The following is an 18,394-nucleotide window of genomic DNA, read 5'->3' as shown; positions in this document are numbered from 1 at the left end:
GTGATGAACGGCGTTCCCCTGGGGTCAGTACTGTGACAGGTGCTGCTGAACATCATTGTTGGCAACATGGACAGTGGGATCAAGTGCACCCTCAGCAAGTTTGCCGATGACACCAAGCTGTGTGATGCAGTCAGCACGACTGATGGAAGGGATACCATCCAGAGGGACCTTGACAAACATGAGATGTGGGCCCATGAGAACCTCACGAAGTTCAACATGGCCTAGTGCAAGGTCCTGCTCATGGCTCAGGCCAAGCACAAATACAGGCTGGCTGGAGGACGGATTGAGAGCAGCCCTCAGAAGGACTTGGGGGTGCTGCCTGACGAGAAGCTCAACATGACCCAGTAATATGCGCTCACAGTCCAGAAGGCCAACCGTATCCTGGGCTGCATCCCCAGCAGCATGGGCATCAGGGTGAGGGAGGAGATTCTGCCCCTCTGCTCCGCTCTGGTGAGACCCTCCCCAGGAGTCCTGCGTCCAGCTCTGGAGCCCTCAGCACAGGAGAGCCATGGACCTGTTGGAGGGGGCCAGAGGAGGCCACAGCAATGATCCAAGGGCTGGAACACCTCTCCTGTGATGAAAGGCTGAGAGAGTTGGGGCTGTTCAGCCTGGACAAGAGAAGGCTCCAGGAAGACCTTATTGTGGCCTTTCAGTACCTGAAGAGACCTACAAGAAAGCTGGAAAGTGGCTTTTTACAAGGACATGGAGCAATGGGACAAGGAGCAATGGCTTCAAGCTGAAAGAGGGGAGATTTCGATTGGGTATAAGGAATAAATTCTATGAGGGTGGTGAGGCCCTGGCACAGGTTGCCCAGAGAAGCTGTGGCTGCTCCCTCACTGGCAGTGTTCAAGACCAGGTTGGACGGGGCTTTGAGCAAGCTGGTCTAGTGGAAGGTGTCCCTGCCCATGGCAGGGGGGTTGGACCTGGATGATCTTTAAGGACCCTTCCAATCCAAACCATTCTATGATTCTATGTAAGTTGTAACTGACTGCTGAATTCTAGGAAAACCAGTACATGAAATCATGGGTCAAAGCCAGACTTTTCATTAACAGTTTACTAAACCAAAGTTGGTAGTGAATGGCTGGAGGGAAAACTAGCAAAGGGATCTTTGTAACCAAAAGCAGCAACTGTATCAAAGATACAGATGAAGCTGAACCATTCATATTTTATTAAAGGTCCTGACACAGTGTGACATCGACAAGCTTACAATCATGGATGAGTACGAGAGCCATAACGCAGATCAGAGGAAAAATGGTGAAGGTCACTGCTTAAAGGAGAAATGTGAGACTGGAAAGAAATTACTACTGAAGTTCCTTGAGAATCAACCATCAAGTCCCCTTCTACATAATGATTTGGTCAACTAACCTAGCACAAGCAGAATTTACTGATGAAGTTTGCTGATGACCAACTGTCAAAATGTAATGTGAGAAAGCAGACCAGAAAGACAGAAACAATAGGATGACATCTAAAGCTGTAAAACAGAAGTATGATGCAATCCAATGGTACAAGAAACTTAGAGCAGAAATCAGAGTTTCGTTATGGGATACTCGTGAATCTCCAGAGTGCCAGAAGCCACTGATACAACAAAGCCAAAAGAACAATAAAATGGCACCCCAAGGATGTATGAGGAATGACGCATCTCCTAGAGACAGTGAAGAGCAGGGGACATTGTGCATGGCACTTTGAAGACCCTACCCAGAGTAGTATGTGCTCAAGTGTTTACCTATCTGCAAGAAACTGAGCACAAAGGAGGTGCAGATAACCACGACTATGAAAAAAGAAAGGAATGAGAAGGTAATCTGGTAATCTTACAAGAGAATAATGAAAAAGCTTTGCTAAACATACAGCAAAGCGATGACCCAGAAAGGAAAAACTGCTGTTTAACTCATGTGAAAAGAACAACACAAGAACAGACAGACATAAACAGATCACTAAGATCTTTAGTGTGGAAATTGACAGGGTTTCAGCTGTCAGAGAAATGATGTTCCAAAAAAATCCTTCCAACAGAAACAAGGATCTAAAATCCAGTGAACTTTTGAGGTAGTCTGATGGACTTCACAATGTAGCTCCTGCAGCAGCTGGAGAGAAAATACAGTGAACGAGATTTCCTTCCCCTCCTGTATGCTTATCTGGCAGATAGAAGGCTTACACTTATACACAGTCCCATGAAGTCATACATTGCACTAATTCTATCTTGCTAACAGAAGCTGAAACATGGCAAAGCACCATGGTTTGCTTGGGAGAACAAGGTCTCCACTCAGCCTGCAAGTTTATGCAAGCAGGAGTCCCATAGCATCCCACCATGGAAAGCAGCGTACCTGTTGTGTTGGCTGTGCATAGCAACTGGGGATCCTGAACACAGGGCTTGCAACATGCTTCACAAATGCTACCTCCCTCCTCTCAAACTATATTTAAGCAATTCAGATCTATTAAGCTGTACAGTTTTCCTCTCAACGTACCTCTCTCCAGCTTCTCAATGTCATGACATGAACAGACTAGGAAAGAAAATGAAAAAAAAGTTATTTACAGTTGCTGAGGCAGCCTGTGGTATCCCACAGACCCTCCAGATTATGCTGGTACAGATGAAGCTAAGTAAAGCAACCCTCAAGCTTGGCATGGCAGGAATAAATTAGGTGTTTATATTTAACAGAAAATATCATTTACATCGGCTTACAACCAATCTGCTCCAAGATACCATCACTCACTTCTTCCCCTACTTCCTATAGGCCACCTCTCTTTGCCTTTTCACAGACAGCCTGCACCGCAGGACAAGAAAATTGAAGAGCACATTCCTTTTCTCATCCTATGCAATGAAGTCTGATTTTCCCTGCTGTCTTATTTTCTTCTGTTTACTCACTAGCACATTTGGGACAGAGAAACTGAAGGTTAGGACAGAGGAGATGTCAGTAAAGTAACACTAAGTCTCCTCTGAAGCATCATGAACCAGGATACTGTGAAACTATGACAATGTCTTACCTAGCCCATACTTGGCTAACACCAAATTATTGAACATTTGTTTAATCCCACAACAGAATTGCACAAAGAACCCATCCCTGGTTCACGTCTGCATAGAATAAAAACATTTCCCTTCTCCAGAAGATAAGCTACCATGAACAGTTAATGTCCTGTATTTTTATTAAAAACTCCCCACATTTACCTTAGTTCCAAGGTAAAAGATCTGACCACCACAGCTGCTGATGGACTGATAACAAGCTTTCTCTCCAACCAATGCCTACAGGGAGAAAATATGCGTGCAAGTAAAACTGGTTTGGGTGTTTGTAAAATTTCCCAGGAAACATATATACACTTGAACTTTAGAGACATTTTGTAATTCAGAAATCAAAATGAGGATTGGGAGAGAACAGCACAGATTGCTGGGCAATAGTAAGTAAAAAAGCTCTGCTATCACTCCTTCCTGCTCGTGAATGCAGCTTAACGTACTACTGAGGTCTGGCTGCTCACAAAACATGACAGAGTCACAAGAACCCACAAGCAGTGCTCTGTGTCTATCCCCAGATGCAAAAAAAGTTATGGGGGCTCTTCCTTTGCCATCTGCTTTTTCACAGATCTTCCTCAAGAGCAAGTATGTAGGAGATGCAAATGGAAACAATATTGCTGAAGTGAGCATGCCAGTTACTGGTGTTCAAAAGGCTGTATATGGGCACATTTACAATGTAAGAAATGGAGGAGCACATCAAAATTTGAGATTTTACCACAGTGAAGGGGCAGCGCTTGCTTCCCACTCTGCTACACAGTTACACAACCTAAAGCACTTTATCCTGTACTTTTCTCAGTCTGGTCAGGTAGGGAAGCTTCCTGGATCTCTTCCCACTGCTGAAAAATGTGTCCATTCCAGGGACTGCCATAATAACACTTCAACCTGCTAGCACGGAACCCAAGGCAGAAGTAGCAGATATTCCCTGCACCTTTCTTCAGATGCTGCAGTAGAAGAATGGGGCCTGACAGTCCCCATCCACAAACCCAGACATCTCCGAAACCAGAACATCCCTTATGGGCGCAGCAGCTTCATCTAAGATCTGCCTTCTAGAGTGTCTGCAGAACTAACACAGGAAAAGGTATATTTCTGACCTTCTGAGCCATTAAAATAAAAGCTTCCCATCAGAAGTTGCCCTTGACTCAACTGCTCCGGAATAGGTTGTCTTGTAATTCCCACTAAAATGCAGGGAGACTGCCTGCTTCCTATCCTCAGTATTTCAAAATGGCTTTATAGACTTCAGATCTCATCTGCCACTTACAGTCTGTGAATTAAGTAGGGGTCATTTCTAGACTCACAATAGCATTTTAACAGGCAGTACTTATTTGGGCCCACAAGTTTTTCAAGCCACACATCTCTGGCTTTGATAGTAATCACCAGAACTCCTCACAGGACACCGAGGCATTTCTGAAATTGAGTGAGAGGCTCTGAATAACAACATATCCTGGCAAGGTGAGCTCATATACCACCTTAGCACCAATCTCTAGCTATGTTGTATGAGGTTGTGCCTGACAATTCCAGATCATGCATCAGGCAGTACATAAGCTAACTCAGACTAGACTCCACCTTCTGATTTTCTTCCCCGGTAAGCATCTGCAGCAGAAAGAACGACAGCAATGCTAGCAGTGTGAAGCAGATAAAGCAGTGAACACTAGATCAGCACAGCAGCTATGTAGATCTCAAGGCTGCAAAAACTCCTCATAGATCTGGCTGTTCAGACTAGAAGCAGCACTTTGTTCCTTGGTGCTCAAAGGGAACCATGACAGAGAGGTCTTTTTTATGAAATCCTGCCATCCTGCATTGAAGGTGACTCTCCTTGGGCTTCTAGAGTTAAGTCATGACCATATGCTGGGCTTGAAATTGCAGATCCAAACTACAGACCCACATGAGCCTTCTGCTAGTTGTTCGGGCCAACAAGCCTCACAGGGCTACAGCAGAATTGAGTAGGACCCATATTGTCCAGGTGTGGAATTTCAGAACACCTGGGCTATCTCTGGTAAAGCAGTGGGAGGCTTGATGCAAGGACTGAGGATCCTTTCCCTTGTGCACTCTTGGCAAACTCTTGCTAAAATAGAGAAACTGATTTTCTACAGAAAGCAGTAACTTGTTCCACAAGCATGGCTTTAAAAAAGCCTTCACAATGCTATGGCAATACAAACACCACACCAAAGTGAGTCTTCTGCAGAAGGCATAGGTGGGTTACAGGAGCTATCAGGAGCCACTGAAACTAACACCTACTTCAGGAATAAAACATGTCCAGACACTACATGGGCCAGGGCCCAAGAAAAATCACTAACTAGCATGAAAGTCAAAATAAAAGAAAAACAAATAAACAAAAGAGTAAAAAGTAGAAAAAACAATGTTTGCAGTGTTGCACCTTCCACCAGTATGGATGGTTTTCACTTCAAACAAGAGAGAAGTATAGTACCCACAAGCATAGATACTATGTTTCATCCACTCTACCCCGGCATGACAAGCTAACAGAGGACAGCATGGAATGCATGTGCTGCACAGGCACTGCTACAGCAGAATATCTGTGGCACACAAGGTAGAAAAGCGTATAGAAATCTCAAAGAATGAGGCACATCAGCTTTTTTCCTGTACGGAGTATTCCAAAGCTTGGGAACTTAAGAGCATCTCCTAAAAACATCAACGCACAAAAGAAAATGTGAACTGTCTGTTAGCTGGCCACATCAACACCATGTACAATTTCTGAGATGCTTCAAAATCGAGTTTTTTCCAAAGCTCCAGGCTCCCCCACTTGGGGCATATCTGAAACAGAGTTAGCTAACACAAGCAGGTCATTTGTGCCTACCAGGGCTTCGCTGACGTTGCCTCCCGTAGCCAGCGATTTGAAGTGGCTGCTGTTGTAGACTAGCTGAACTTCCGAGATCTCTACGGTCTCCAGCTCCTCCTGCGTCTGACGATCTATAACATGCAGCTTCTCCACACTGTCCAGAAGCACTGCTGTCCGTGAGTTTATCCACTGAAAAAGCAACAAATTGCAGATTTCATCAATGCATACACAATTAGAGGCCAATTAAACAGGCTTTGGATATATTCCAGAGTATCAATACTGGAAGTTCTAGGACGGCTAGTAGCTTTGTTACTATACACGGTCACGCTTCGCAACAGCACCCATGCATACCTCCACAGGGTAAAGACAGGGAGGCTCCTTCTGGAGTACCAGCTTTAACACTGAGAAAAAGGAACCTTCTTTGCAGAAAACACATGCAGACAAACAGCAATCCACCAGAGTTCTTGTCCTCTTGGTGCACTGCTTATGTGCTAGTACACTTTCTATCTACAGGTCTCAAAAACATGACTACTACAACATCAGTTCTCAAACCCCTTAGGAGGAGAATATAGCATCAAGAGGCACTAGAAAAATAAACAGACATCTAAGTTTAACTCAAAGCCTGTCATCCGTGTTCTGTGGCTTCCACTTTTAAGTCCAAAACCCCGCAAATAAAAAGGCTTTTTTACCCTGCTTTTACACTTTTTTTTTTTTAAATAACCAAGCGTATTTGTTAATAGACTTTAAATCCTGGCTGCTGTGGATATCCATCTTGGTGTTCTGGCCTTTCATGTTTTATTCTCCTTATTCCGTAAATGTGTTTTAGAGTTGAGCAAATTTTTTTTTTTTAAAGCATCAAACAATTACGGTGCTTTGGTAAGAACTTGCATGTGGCAACACTAGAATTTTACTGAGCCAATTACACAGAAGTCTGCTTTGTTTTGTAAGAATATAGAATAAAAATCTTTCTTCCCAGATTCTCTCTAGCTCTTGAAAATACTTGCTGAACAAGGCTATCCCCCCGCCTTCCCAAGAAGGGGCAGTGTTGTTGCCTGCATGCTACTAATTTACCCTTTAGCTCCTACTTGTTAGTTCCCTTATGTTGGTTTTTCATCAAGTTTAAGGATGTTTTCAATTAGTGAGCTCCAGACAAATACAGCCAGTTCTTGTGCTAAATTTATAAAACAAATACTACAGAACTAAGGGCTATTCAGATACATTTATAAGAAAAGTAGTGCAAAAAATAAAAATTAACCATTCTATAGTATTGAGACTTACAGTAAAGTTGATGAGGTCATAGTGTAGATGAAGCTGCCTCTGCTTAGTGACATGTATTGCACCAGTATCATCTCTCTTTACCTAAAACGGAAATCAGACAAGGCTGACTCAAAGTCAAACACTTTCTTCAGCTCAACCTCTCTGTTCCCAGGAGCAGTAGCAGCCCACACGCTTCTCAAACGGACCGTAATGTCTCACTTTTAAAAGCACTCATGTAAGCGAGGAAACAGAAGGCTCTGAGCAGGGGGCAGTAAAAATGTGTGCTCTCTGTTGGATCGGTTTTAAATAGTCTATTTGTAGTACAAGAGTTGTATGTCATAAACAAGCTGGCACTACATGTGTTCAAGGGATTGTTCCCCCCGCCCCACCTCCCACACTGTGGAAGGCAATTCAGTTCCTAGAAGGGGTGCAGACCTACAGCATTCGTACAGTGAGCACTGAAGAAGGGCTGATTCTCATTCACAGACTCCCGTGTCCCACTGGAATACTGAACTGAAGGGAGATGTTGCAGGACAACTCCCAGTCAAGGGTTCTCTCGTCCCATGCAGGAACTACTGTACTTTCTGATCATGAAAGTCAGAACTACAGAACGCTAATGTGAAGTTGGCTTTCATTCATCACCATGTAAAAAAGCATTCTGCAAAGAAAAATAAGGGGGGGGTTTATACTTTGACAGTTCAGGTAACATGGCTCCTGTTTAGTCACCTATCAGCAGAGCAGCACAACTGGCCACAGCTGAGCTGGGTATCAGCACAGAGGCTGGTGCTATTGCATGCACAGACATCTCCAGCAAGACAGACTTAAACTTACACCCTTTTTTTCTCCCCAAGTTTACCAAGAGAGAAGATAGAGGAGAAAGATGATTCAACACAGACAACAAAACGTCTGGGTGCTTGAGCAAAGCTTAAGGCCCAAGATGATAGCAGAGCTGGGAAACAAACTTAGCCCTCCAAAGCCAAAATGTCAGATTTTCTGAAGCCTAAGTAGTGCTCTCATACTGAAATCAGACACAAAATCATCTTCAAACAACCGTATCTGCATGCATAATTTCTGCAGATCTAAACAGGACGAGAAGCATGCCCTAAAGTCACGCGCCAACAGGACTTGAAAGCTGTTGTCTCTCAGTGGTTTATACAAGTTTTTTCCAGACTCACGTTTTGAAGCAAAAAATAAAATGCTATCTCAAATTCATGTGATCTCCCTGAAAACAATCCACATTCTTCTCCCTCCAGTAAAAAGGAGATAAGCTGCAAATCAACACTTCCGGCACACAAAGCTCATGCTTCCAGATTCTCAGGGAAGCGCACCACTGCTTGCTGAAGAGCAATGACCACCAGGTTTCTTTTCCCAAGCTGGCTGCAAGCTGCAGACATCCCTAGCACGCACAGATACCATACTTTCACTGAGACATGGGCTCAGTCAACTGAACATGTGAATAATACATGACTTTCTGAAAAGCAGCATAAAACATCCAAGGCTTACCAGAAGAAAATGAACAACATCTCCTCGACAAAATGCAAGCATGGGGTTCACAGCATTCTGTACAGCGACAAAGTGCCACGCCAGAAGAGGGACACTAGAAGGGTCCATCTGTTGGACAAAAAGCACAGCCAGTATCTCAGGTACGCAAGGCAGAACCTCAGCTCCAGGACACACGCTGTTCATCGGCTGCTCCTCACTGACTTTGCCATGTGCACACACAGGCTGTAAAGCAATTTTCTGGTCTGCTGGCAGCTGAGCACTGAGTTTGCGCTCTTTGGTCCAGCCACACAGTTTAAGGGCAACGTGTGTGACCAGTCAGAACAAACCTGTGTCCTAGCTGCTTAGTGGAGATCCAGTCTCACACAGATGGATGGACTACGACAAGCTGCAGTTTGCCAGCAGCCTTGTCTCCATTCTCCCCATCTAACATATCCCAAGTCTTCCCTCAGATGCTTTTCCGAGAAGAAATAAACCAGCGACTAATGAAAGCAAATAATTAAGAGTTTAGAAGTCTGTTTAGTGCCGTAATTCCACTTTGTTTCTGTCCCTGCAGTTAAGGGTTCTATTCTATCGTTCTTATGTAAAGCAATGGCCCTAGTCCAAGGTGACTGCAGTCATGCTCAGGTCAACGTCCCATCTGTGGCTGCATCCAGGCTGCAGGAGGGAAGACAAGCAGCTGAGGGACTCCTGTGTTCCTCCCTTCCTACTCACTGGAAAAATTCAGCATCTTCACATAGGTACAGGTGAAAGCAGCCTTTTCACCTGCTCTCTACCCACACCAGACCAGCAGATTACCACTGCAATTCCACAACAGAGTTTACTGCGTGCTGATAAAGTAGCTATACCCAACTTTCTCATCCCCTTCACTCTGGGAACTGTTTGCAGCCACAACCCAAAAAGCAACTGTTTGGCTTCCTTACTCACACGACCATAGGGAAAGGTCATCCACACTTTCAGGGACGGCTTCAGGCCAATAACCAGGATCTTCAAGAAAAACAAAAAGATTAAAATGTTTCAGTATACACCAGAAAAACTCTCCTTTGTGATTTCTCACACAAAGCCTTCTGCAAGCAGCGTTACCTTTGTGAGGGAGGCCATGGCCAGCAGTGAATACTGGGTGATAGGATGGTCTCTCAGATCCACTTTTGCATGTAATGGTTCGATGCAGCAAACCTCCCCCTTTGAGCCACTGAAGAGACATCGAGATTCACACGTTCTCACTCCCATAACCCTCCTACAAAGAAAAGAAACCAGCTTGGTGGCCAGCTATCAAGATGACATCAGCCCAACAATATCCTGAGATCTCAAGAGTGATTCTTCATAAATATTGTTTTTAAAGAGTCACTGGAAGCAGTCCCATACAGGTGCTCAGATACAGACAAGAATTCTTAAGATCTTATTTAACAGTAAATTTTTGGAAATTCCTGGACCCGAGAAGACACTCTAGGCAGTCAATCCTTCCTCCTTGTCCTCCTGAAGAGGCAAAGAAGAAAATGAGCAGTTACTGCAGGACAGCTCTCACTAATGAAACAAGGGAAAACAAGAAGCAGTACTTTTATGATAACTACCAAGTGCCCACAAGGAATGCCAGGATTCTGGACAATACACTGGATACCTTAATAACTTGGGCTATTCTTTGACTATTGCACTGCCAGACAGCACCTTGCTTCAGCTGCAGCCCTAAATTACACCTTCAACATTCAGACAGGGGCTTTATTGGTTCCAGTGGGGATTTTTGCTTAGGTTTTAGTTTTTTAGAAACTATGACCCAACATTAGTTTCTTGTACTTTCTATGGGTAAAGTTATTGTCTTACTTAAATGACAGTTCAAATACGGAGCCTCCGCTGTCATTGCAAATTGCAAGTGTTGGGTCATCTGTAAACTGAAAAGATAATTAGATTAAAAGTGGCACTAAGAAATAAACTACCAAAAAAACAGATAGAAAAATGTATGCTATGGCATTATTAATAGCACAAAGTGCAAGTGTTGTACCTACCAGAAAGACACCTTTAACATACAGAGGTGAGACAATTACTGGCTTTTTTTATGACGTGTAAGAAAAGCAAGGTTTTGTGTTTCATCTTCAGCCTTCCAGCAAGCCCTATTGCTAGACTTGGTTACCAAAGTCCCATTACTTTCTGTCGCAGCTCAGAACTATAGCATACCAAAAGCTCTGTTATCGTGAAAACTACTCACAGCCTCAAGCCCATGAGTTGGTGCCAGAGCTGGCGAATGGGCCGCAGTCACAAACAGACCAAAAATCAGAAACATCCAGAAGTACTAGTGATACTAAATAATAAAGATAAGAAAGAGTCACAGCCACAGCTGAGGCACCCTTCTGGAGGACTTTGCAAACCAGCATCTAGTAGCACAAGCATCTGGGCTGTACAGCAGTGTTTGAGTGCTCTTCAATGCTGGTACTGCCATCAGATCATGAGATAGGGAAGGGGGCCACTAGCAGCAGAGGACCACACGCAGGGCAATATTTATCTTCATGCACAGGGCAAAGATAGCAGAGATGGAAGTGTGGAAGATGAATCAGTAAGGGGGCACCGTCAAGCCCACAGAACATTTTTTGATAGCCAGGTCAGACCACCCAGCACATGAGAACCTGTCCTTGAGCAATGTGTCCCATCAGACCCACTACACTAGTTCCATGTGTGACACTATAGGTCTGGGATGTCTCAGCAAGGTCCAGGAAAGAAGAAGAGAGAGAATAGTTTGGGTGATGCACCAAAGTCACTGCTACGAGAAGGCTGCCAAGGAGCACTCTGCTCTGGTAGGAGAGGTCCACATAAAACAAAGTCATGCACAAAATCAGGTATGAGTTTGTGTGTGACAACAACACTACGTTGATCAAGAAGCCATAGATTATTTCTCTTTCAACCCAAACATTCCTAACAAGTCCTTTGAAAAAGCTGCTGCTGACAGAAGCTACTTTCTACACTTCAGACTTTTAAGTTTAAAGCTGGCATGTCACATATCCAGTTCAAACCACTGCAAGTTTTACAGAAATGTATTATAGCAACTAATTCTTCACAGATTTTGTAATCAGTAAAAGCAGTTATAATAGACAACAACTGTTGTTTGTTACAGTACAACTCACAGCCGGATACTATTACTTCAGCTCGTGACATATTCATTTTCTTTTTCAAATAGAATTTCTGCTCATTTTTCTCACCTCTGGATACTATGGCCGTATAGATCCTAGGTAGCTGCTCTCATCTGTAAATCTAAAAATACTACATATGGAGAGTCAACACATCTGACTGAAGTGTGTTTTAAACAAACAAAAAAGTAATATACAAGGACTACATGTAGTGTCTGTTACCTTGATGTGCAAAATAGCTGTTCCTGGTGGGTGGGCATCTGTTATTGATCGTAGCAGCTTCCCACTGGCCAGATCCCACATTGTGATCTGCAAGCAGATTGTTCTCAGTACACACGTTTAGTGTCAAGGGGTCCTCTCCATTATCTTAACATTAGAGTTATCTTTGCTACTCTGAATTATGTCCTTTTGGCAAACTCTACTACTTGCTTGATCTCACTCACCTTGCAGCTATCTGCCTGATAACACAATTAAAGGACGTAAGATACTGCTGCTACCACGCAACGCTGTTCAAAGTGGTTCCATGCATTTCTCTCTCACAGAATCAGTGAACAGTTGAATAATCTCTGATAACATCCATCACAAAACTCAAGCATCTCCATGGCTACCATGAACCTTGTCACTCCATTCCTCCTGCCTTTGCTCAGCATGACATCTCAGGTAGGAGTATACAGCTTGGCTTGCACTCAGATATTAAATTCAGGCAATTTCTCAACCAAAAAGCAGGAAGTCCCAAACTACTTACTGCATAACTAAGGAATATTTAGCCCAGAAGAGCTGAGATTACAATTTAAATCAAACTTTTTGTTGGAAATACTATTTTATATGGTTCCATAAACCATCTATCAAAGCTTCATAGACCAGATGTTTCAGAACTGCTGCGCCAAAATATGTTATCTGAGAATCATTTAAAACTGGCCACTGCTCTGCCTGGATCAAATCTGTGTTTCCACATGGTCTGGAGCAGTCTGTCATTTAGCGCTATCATAGGCACTGGAGTGTGTTTTATCTAGAACGAAGGTGAAAGCCAAAGGAGCAAAGGGAAGTGAAACTAAAAAGCAAAACAAAGTAGCCTTCCCTGCATTCCATGGACCTCTAAACTTTACCAAGTTAACTTCTATCTGTTTTGGTTTAGTTTCAGTCCTGTAACTTTTGTTCAGGAGTTGCTTTCTCTCTTTAGGTCCAGAAAAGGGCATTAAACTACAACAGCAGACTCAAACCCTTTTTCCCCTGCATTCAAAAGCTATACTGCTTCCGTCATACAACAGAAGCTATTGGTAAAAATGAACTTTGGGGCTAGATATGAGCGTCCAGACTTTCAAGTTATCACCACAGTAAAAACTAGCTTTAATTGCAAAGCATAGATCTCACGAAGTGACCTAGAAAGACTAAGCTGGTCGTCCTGGTGCACCATGGCACATTTCAGTTTAACAGGAGCAGGACTCATGTCACAGCGAGCCATGATTAATTGAATCCTTCACTGTATTCTGCTTTACCTACTTTCTCCACAGAAACTTACCTCAAACAATTTGAGTTAGCTCACTGGATGTAGGAATTGACTGGTCAAAAAAGCTCTGGGCAGATCAAGCCACACTTACTGCTCCTTGTCACAAAAACAACTAACAAACAGCTACATACTGAGTGTGCTTGGCTTGGAGCTATTGTCACCTCTGGATAGTCTCTCGGGAACAGTCTGCAGACGGACAGAGCACTGGACCATCTCATCCGATGGGAATTACCTGTCCTTTCGCAAAGCCACACAGGAGCCTTGAGCAGTCATTGTTGATACTGAGAGCAGAGATAGCCCCATACTGGGCCCCAACAGCGGTGCTGCCCAGACACAGTCGGAGAGCCTGGTTTTGATCTAGAGCAAAACAATTAGTAAGAAATTAAAGAAAACCAAATACAAATAATTAAAATTAACATCATGCAATTATTTACATATATCATTTACTTGGGGTACATTAACAATTCACAGGCTTCCAGTTAAATTCTCAAAAAAGAGTTTGCAAGATGACAGCACATGTTAGTACAGAGATAGTGGGACACTGTCTCGCAGGGAAATATAGAAATTATTTTAAAAAGTACAAAACAGCCACAGTGAATATGGAAATGCAGAGGTATTACAAACTGAAGAAGAAACTACTAGAAAAATCAAAGCAACATCTAGCTTTCCTTTTACTGTTCTGCAATAGTGCTGAAGTTGTAGCAAGGAAGACGACAGAAAATTAATTCTGTCTTCCCAGTCTTACACTTCTGTAAGTCGATTTGAACATCAACTACAAATCCCTAACACAGGCTTTCGGTAAGTGTAATTTTACATAACATTTATTCCTTGCTTTTGTTGATAAAGGCCAGAAGCTGGAGCGAAAACGAACTTGCATCCCCAAGTTGCACAGTTAAAATGCTCAATGAGTTCTAGTCCACATAGCCCTTACTTTATAAGCAAACAGTAATGATCACCACTCTGTGACAGAGCTTCCCTTTCCAGGCCATTGCACAGCCTCCCAGGGGACTGGACTGCTGTACAGCCATGCCCAGCCTGCTCCCTGCAGACAACAAACACCAGACACCTCTGTCTGTGCTCAGTTCTTGTATGCTTCCACCAAGAGAGACTAAAAATTGCCTGATAAGATACTGCACTTCAGGCATTATGAATGATAACCCTCTGCCTGTCTGGTGCATTGCTCTTAAAAGTTAGGAAAACAAACATTCTGGATCTGCTTTTTCCACCTCCCTCCACTTTTGATGTGCTTTTGAGTAGGGGAGGAAGAAAAGACGCTTTGTGAGGACTGTTGGAATGAAGAGCAGACATCAGAAGCGCCACAATAATACTGTATGCAGGATTCCACCTTGCACAAGGAAGGGAAAGGACAGGATCCAGAGGAACAGAGAGCAGCTGAGCACCAGAAACCCCTGGAAGCACTGCCCAAGGCATGGGACATATTTCTCCAAGCTGCAGCACCGCTAGTGATGTGCTAGATGTGAAACAGAGCATGGATGTATCTCTCATTTCTTCCCCAATACGAAGTGATGTATTCATCAACCTGCCCAGACAGACTGATGGCTGAGCACACACACTGTGGGAGTTACCTTTCAAAGTCTACCAGTACAAAGAGGCATTAGTGGGAGGACCAAAACAAACACTAGCAAGAAGAGTACCTGAACTCACGGATTACTCTACAGCACTGCTTAGGGTGAGGAGGAAGAGGCTAGGGCCAAGTTCAAATACTTTTTGCACTCTATTCCTTGTTTTCCGGCATCTACCTCAATAAACTCATCTGCTGTAGTGGCCCAAAGGAAAGCAAAAAATTCCTTTTCCCACAAAATCTGCAGAGTGGTAGCAGATAGGCAGGGACAGAGAGGGTGTTACAAACACCACTTGTTCTGCACACCAAATGAGACATGGTCTGGGAGAGACAGAAAGTTCACGCTCTGTCTTGCAAATGCCCAAGGAAGGCTCAGGAACTATAGAAAACTGTCAGTTTTTATCTAAAACTTGACAACAGTAGTGGTCAAAGAGGACACCATTTGTTACAGGTGCTCAAAGACATCGGGATTCTTGGGAATGTTGAAGAGCTCTACTCTTGAAATCTGTGGGAGGAAAAGAGAAAGGTGCCTCCGGTTGACCACATCAATGAAAGCCATCATCTCTTCTTCAGGTGACAAGCAGCCCAGGCAGTTCTGGAAAAGGCTACCTGTTCTTCACATACTTCTGCTCCTCTGTGCCTGCCAGCACAACACCTGACACTGCACGAAGAAGGAAGCATCTCCCCTTTCTTCCTCTGCAGTCTGGTTTATGCCAAATAGAATAAAGAAGCTGTATTTTCAAATGAGAACTGACGCTTGTTTACACTTAAAAAAGTTTCATAAAGATACTGCTTCTACTGTAAGAGATGTTCAGTTAACTACAGGCAGATTATTTTTCACAGTTAATCAGAAATTGTGTAAAACACTACTTTTCATTAGCTTTTCAAATGAATGTGATTTTATCTTGTTCAAGATAAAATCCTCTGAAAGCCAAGGAGAATGTGAGGGTTCGAACTGGCTGAACCTACGTGTACAGCAGCAACTCCCCGAAAGCTCCAACAGTCACACAAGTTACTGTTTAAACATGCTGCCAGCATTCAATACATAACAGGAACATGGAGCCAAAATTGCTTCACTATAGCGAGAAGTTAGAAAAGCAACACAGAATTCATTGCAACTGCAACTCCAGCACAACTGAGAGCCTTCCTGAAGGTCAGTCCGATGCCACAGCAAACCACTGCACCTTCTGCTCCAGGGGCCAGGCAAGGCGTTTCAGGCACCACCTCTATCACCACACGCAAGGCAGTGGAAACGCTTCACAACCAAGGCCACTGCTCTGCACACAACTCTCCTTATTAGGATAGGATGAAAACAGAAGTCATGTGATGGAAACAAAACCCATCCTTTTCTACACTGCTAGGAAACACCTTGACATCACTGTGACAAGGGCATACATGCCACAGATCAGAACAGGTCAAAGAAAAGAAAGAAAAATCAGTTAAGATTTCCATGGAAGCTTAGAGAACACAGAGCTACAGCTGGAAAACAAATTCCCCAGAGAGGTATTCTCCAAATGGTGTCCTTCAAGTCCCAAAGAAATAATTCCTGTTCCAGACGTCTGGAAATACAGTTCATTTACAAAAAGGCCATCTGCTAACCATAGAAATATGTTTAAAAATAAGGTGAATACTGTAGCTCTTGCTATTACAGGTGAATTGCATTCAGTTCCTTCCACTTCTTCTCAAACCTGTCAGTAATTCAATCAATAACCTGTTTCCTGTAAGGCATGAAAAAGGAGAATCTTTCACAGCTTTGTCTGAAAAGGGCAGCACCTTCAGAATCACTACCACTTTCAATCCAGCTTTACATCTTTATACGTATACCCAACGTGAACTTTCAAATCCATTTTCTTTTTTCCTTTGCCCCAATATTAATTCAAAGTAAACAAGACTCCCACCCCTCCCCAAAATTAAACGCTTTGTATGACTCAAGTTATTCCTTCCTAAGAACGAAGTGCCCATTATTTGCCAGAGATGCATTTTCAGAGTCAAGAAAGAAGTCAGAGTCACTTGGAAAGCTAAGCCCATAGAAACCCATGCCAGTACTTGTTCTTGTTTCCAGCCAGTCAAAAGACGGAGGAGCCATTAGGTAAGATTTTGTTTTTTAAATACTAGCTACAAATAAGGTGGATAAAATTGCTTCCAAAGCAAAGCAAGATGCCTGAATCAATGAGCTCCTATTAACTACCTGGTAGCATAATAAAAATGGATAAAAGCAAAAGATTATAAAAGATAATCTGATGGTTTTCCAGACTAACATTACCAGCTTTGAATTAAGGCACAGTTAGGGTTAAGCACAAAAAGCTTTTTCCAAATGCTTAAAAAGAAGGTGGCTATCAACTGTTTAAAAAATATTTTTAATTATGCAATTTATATAAAGAAATTCTTAATCTGAAAAAATTCTGGCAGTAATTATTTGTGTTGCTCTCAAAGTCTGAAGTCAAAACGAGAAGGCATTTTGATACTGCTCCACAAGTAAAGAATAAAAACAAATTTGTGAATATGAAACAAGTCACTGTCCAGAACAAAGGAATAAGCATAGCACTCCAGAAGTTATTACTTCTCAGATCACCAGGTTTTCATCAAGATCTTTTCTTTAAGCCATGACTTTCCTGAGTTTGAAAGACCTGCTTTATTTCCTGCAGAATTATTCAAATATTACAAAGTTTACGACTGCGTCCTTTCCTCCCACCTTTATTAGGCACAGTACCAGTAAGTGCTCTCCCAGGAGGTATATCCCTCTTGGGCCTGGGGATCAGGAGGACAATCGACAGCGAGCTAACAGGACAGGCTGCAGACACCATCGCCCCCAATAGCACAACAGCTCTCCCCTAAACCAGGGCATGCTGAACCCCCCTGCCCACACCCTGCCCTCAGCTTCAGCTAGGAAAATGATTATTCAGGGCAAGGGTTCAGTCAGACCACCTGTGGCTACCGCAGCACGAACCCACTGGTCCCTTCCTCAGCCACACATGCAGGGCATGAGCAGGGCTGTCTGAAGTTGTTGTCTGCTTGCCAGGTTTCACAGAGTTTCTGGCTTGTGGCTCTTTGAATTGGGTACCTACTCCACAGTGCTCCCACTTGACAGCTCTCAGGCAGGAACAGATGGGTGGTGATCTCATGGAGGAGCTCATGTCCTGCCCAGAAATAATGCCTTTGATAACAGTTATAGATCTGCTGCCCTAAAACATTCTAAACAGCACATTCACTTGTTCCTCTGCTGTTCTTGCCTGGAGAATTTGGAAGCATGCAGTGCATGTACATGCAATAACCAATTCCCAGACTGGCCAGCAGTGTTGTCCACTGACTGGTTACTGCACTGCCTTAGTCGTTTCTTATCTGGCATCTTACAGTCTGGCACAGACAACATGCAAACTGGGCAAGACAGGAGCTGTTCATGCAGGGTACGTGCACAGTGCAGTGTTACTGTACCTTTTCCTTTTCAGTCCACACAGAAAGGGCCAAAAGAGGAAAGAAAAAGCCAGAAATCAATGTAAAAGAAAGGAGTGATGTAACAAACAGCATATATGTGATAATCTTTAAAGATATAGAGAACCTTCAGATTTTGCTGATAGTGTTTCCTTTGGTTAACATTTCCCTTTTGACTTATTCAAGTAACTGAGAGGATGCTGTGGTAGCTAGA

General features: G+C 43.3%; 1 protein-coding gene across 2 annotated transcripts in view; it reads right to left on the bottom strand.

Moving 5' to 3' along the window:
- Window positions 1-18,394, bottom strand: part of VPS8 (VPS8 subunit of CORVET complex) — an 88,149-nt gene that overhangs the window by 57,420 nt on the left and 12,335 nt on the right. For both annotated transcript variants that reach the window (XM_075417683.1, XM_075417684.1), the window contains exons 7-16: window positions 13,402-13,526; window positions 11,885-11,971; window positions 10,368-10,435; window positions 9,633-9,786; window positions 9,477-9,536; window positions 8,553-8,660; window positions 7,071-7,151; window positions 5,811-5,981; window positions 3,158-3,232; window positions 2,460-2,495 (exon numbers count right to left, since the gene is read on the bottom strand). In XM_075417683.1, coding sequence (XP_075273798.1) covers window positions 2,460-2,495; window positions 3,158-3,232; window positions 5,811-5,981; window positions 7,071-7,151; window positions 8,553-8,660; window positions 9,477-9,536; window positions 9,633-9,786; window positions 10,368-10,435; window positions 11,885-11,971; window positions 13,402-13,526 — 965 coding nt within the window. The remainder of the gene's footprint in view (window positions 1-2,459; window positions 2,496-3,157; window positions 3,233-5,810; window positions 5,982-7,070; window positions 7,152-8,552; window positions 8,661-9,476; window positions 9,537-9,632; window positions 9,787-10,367; window positions 10,436-11,884; window positions 11,972-13,401; window positions 13,527-18,394) is intronic.

The sequence above is a fragment of the Opisthocomus hoazin genome, chromosome 4 (assembly GCF_030867145.1).
Source record: "Opisthocomus hoazin isolate bOpiHoa1 chromosome 4, bOpiHoa1.hap1, whole genome shotgun sequence".
NCBI classification, from domain to species: Eukaryota; Metazoa; Chordata; class Aves; order Opisthocomiformes; family Opisthocomidae; genus Opisthocomus; species Opisthocomus hoazin.
Note: the sequence above shows the minus strand (reverse complement) of the source record. Positions and strands in the feature narration are given on the sequence as shown.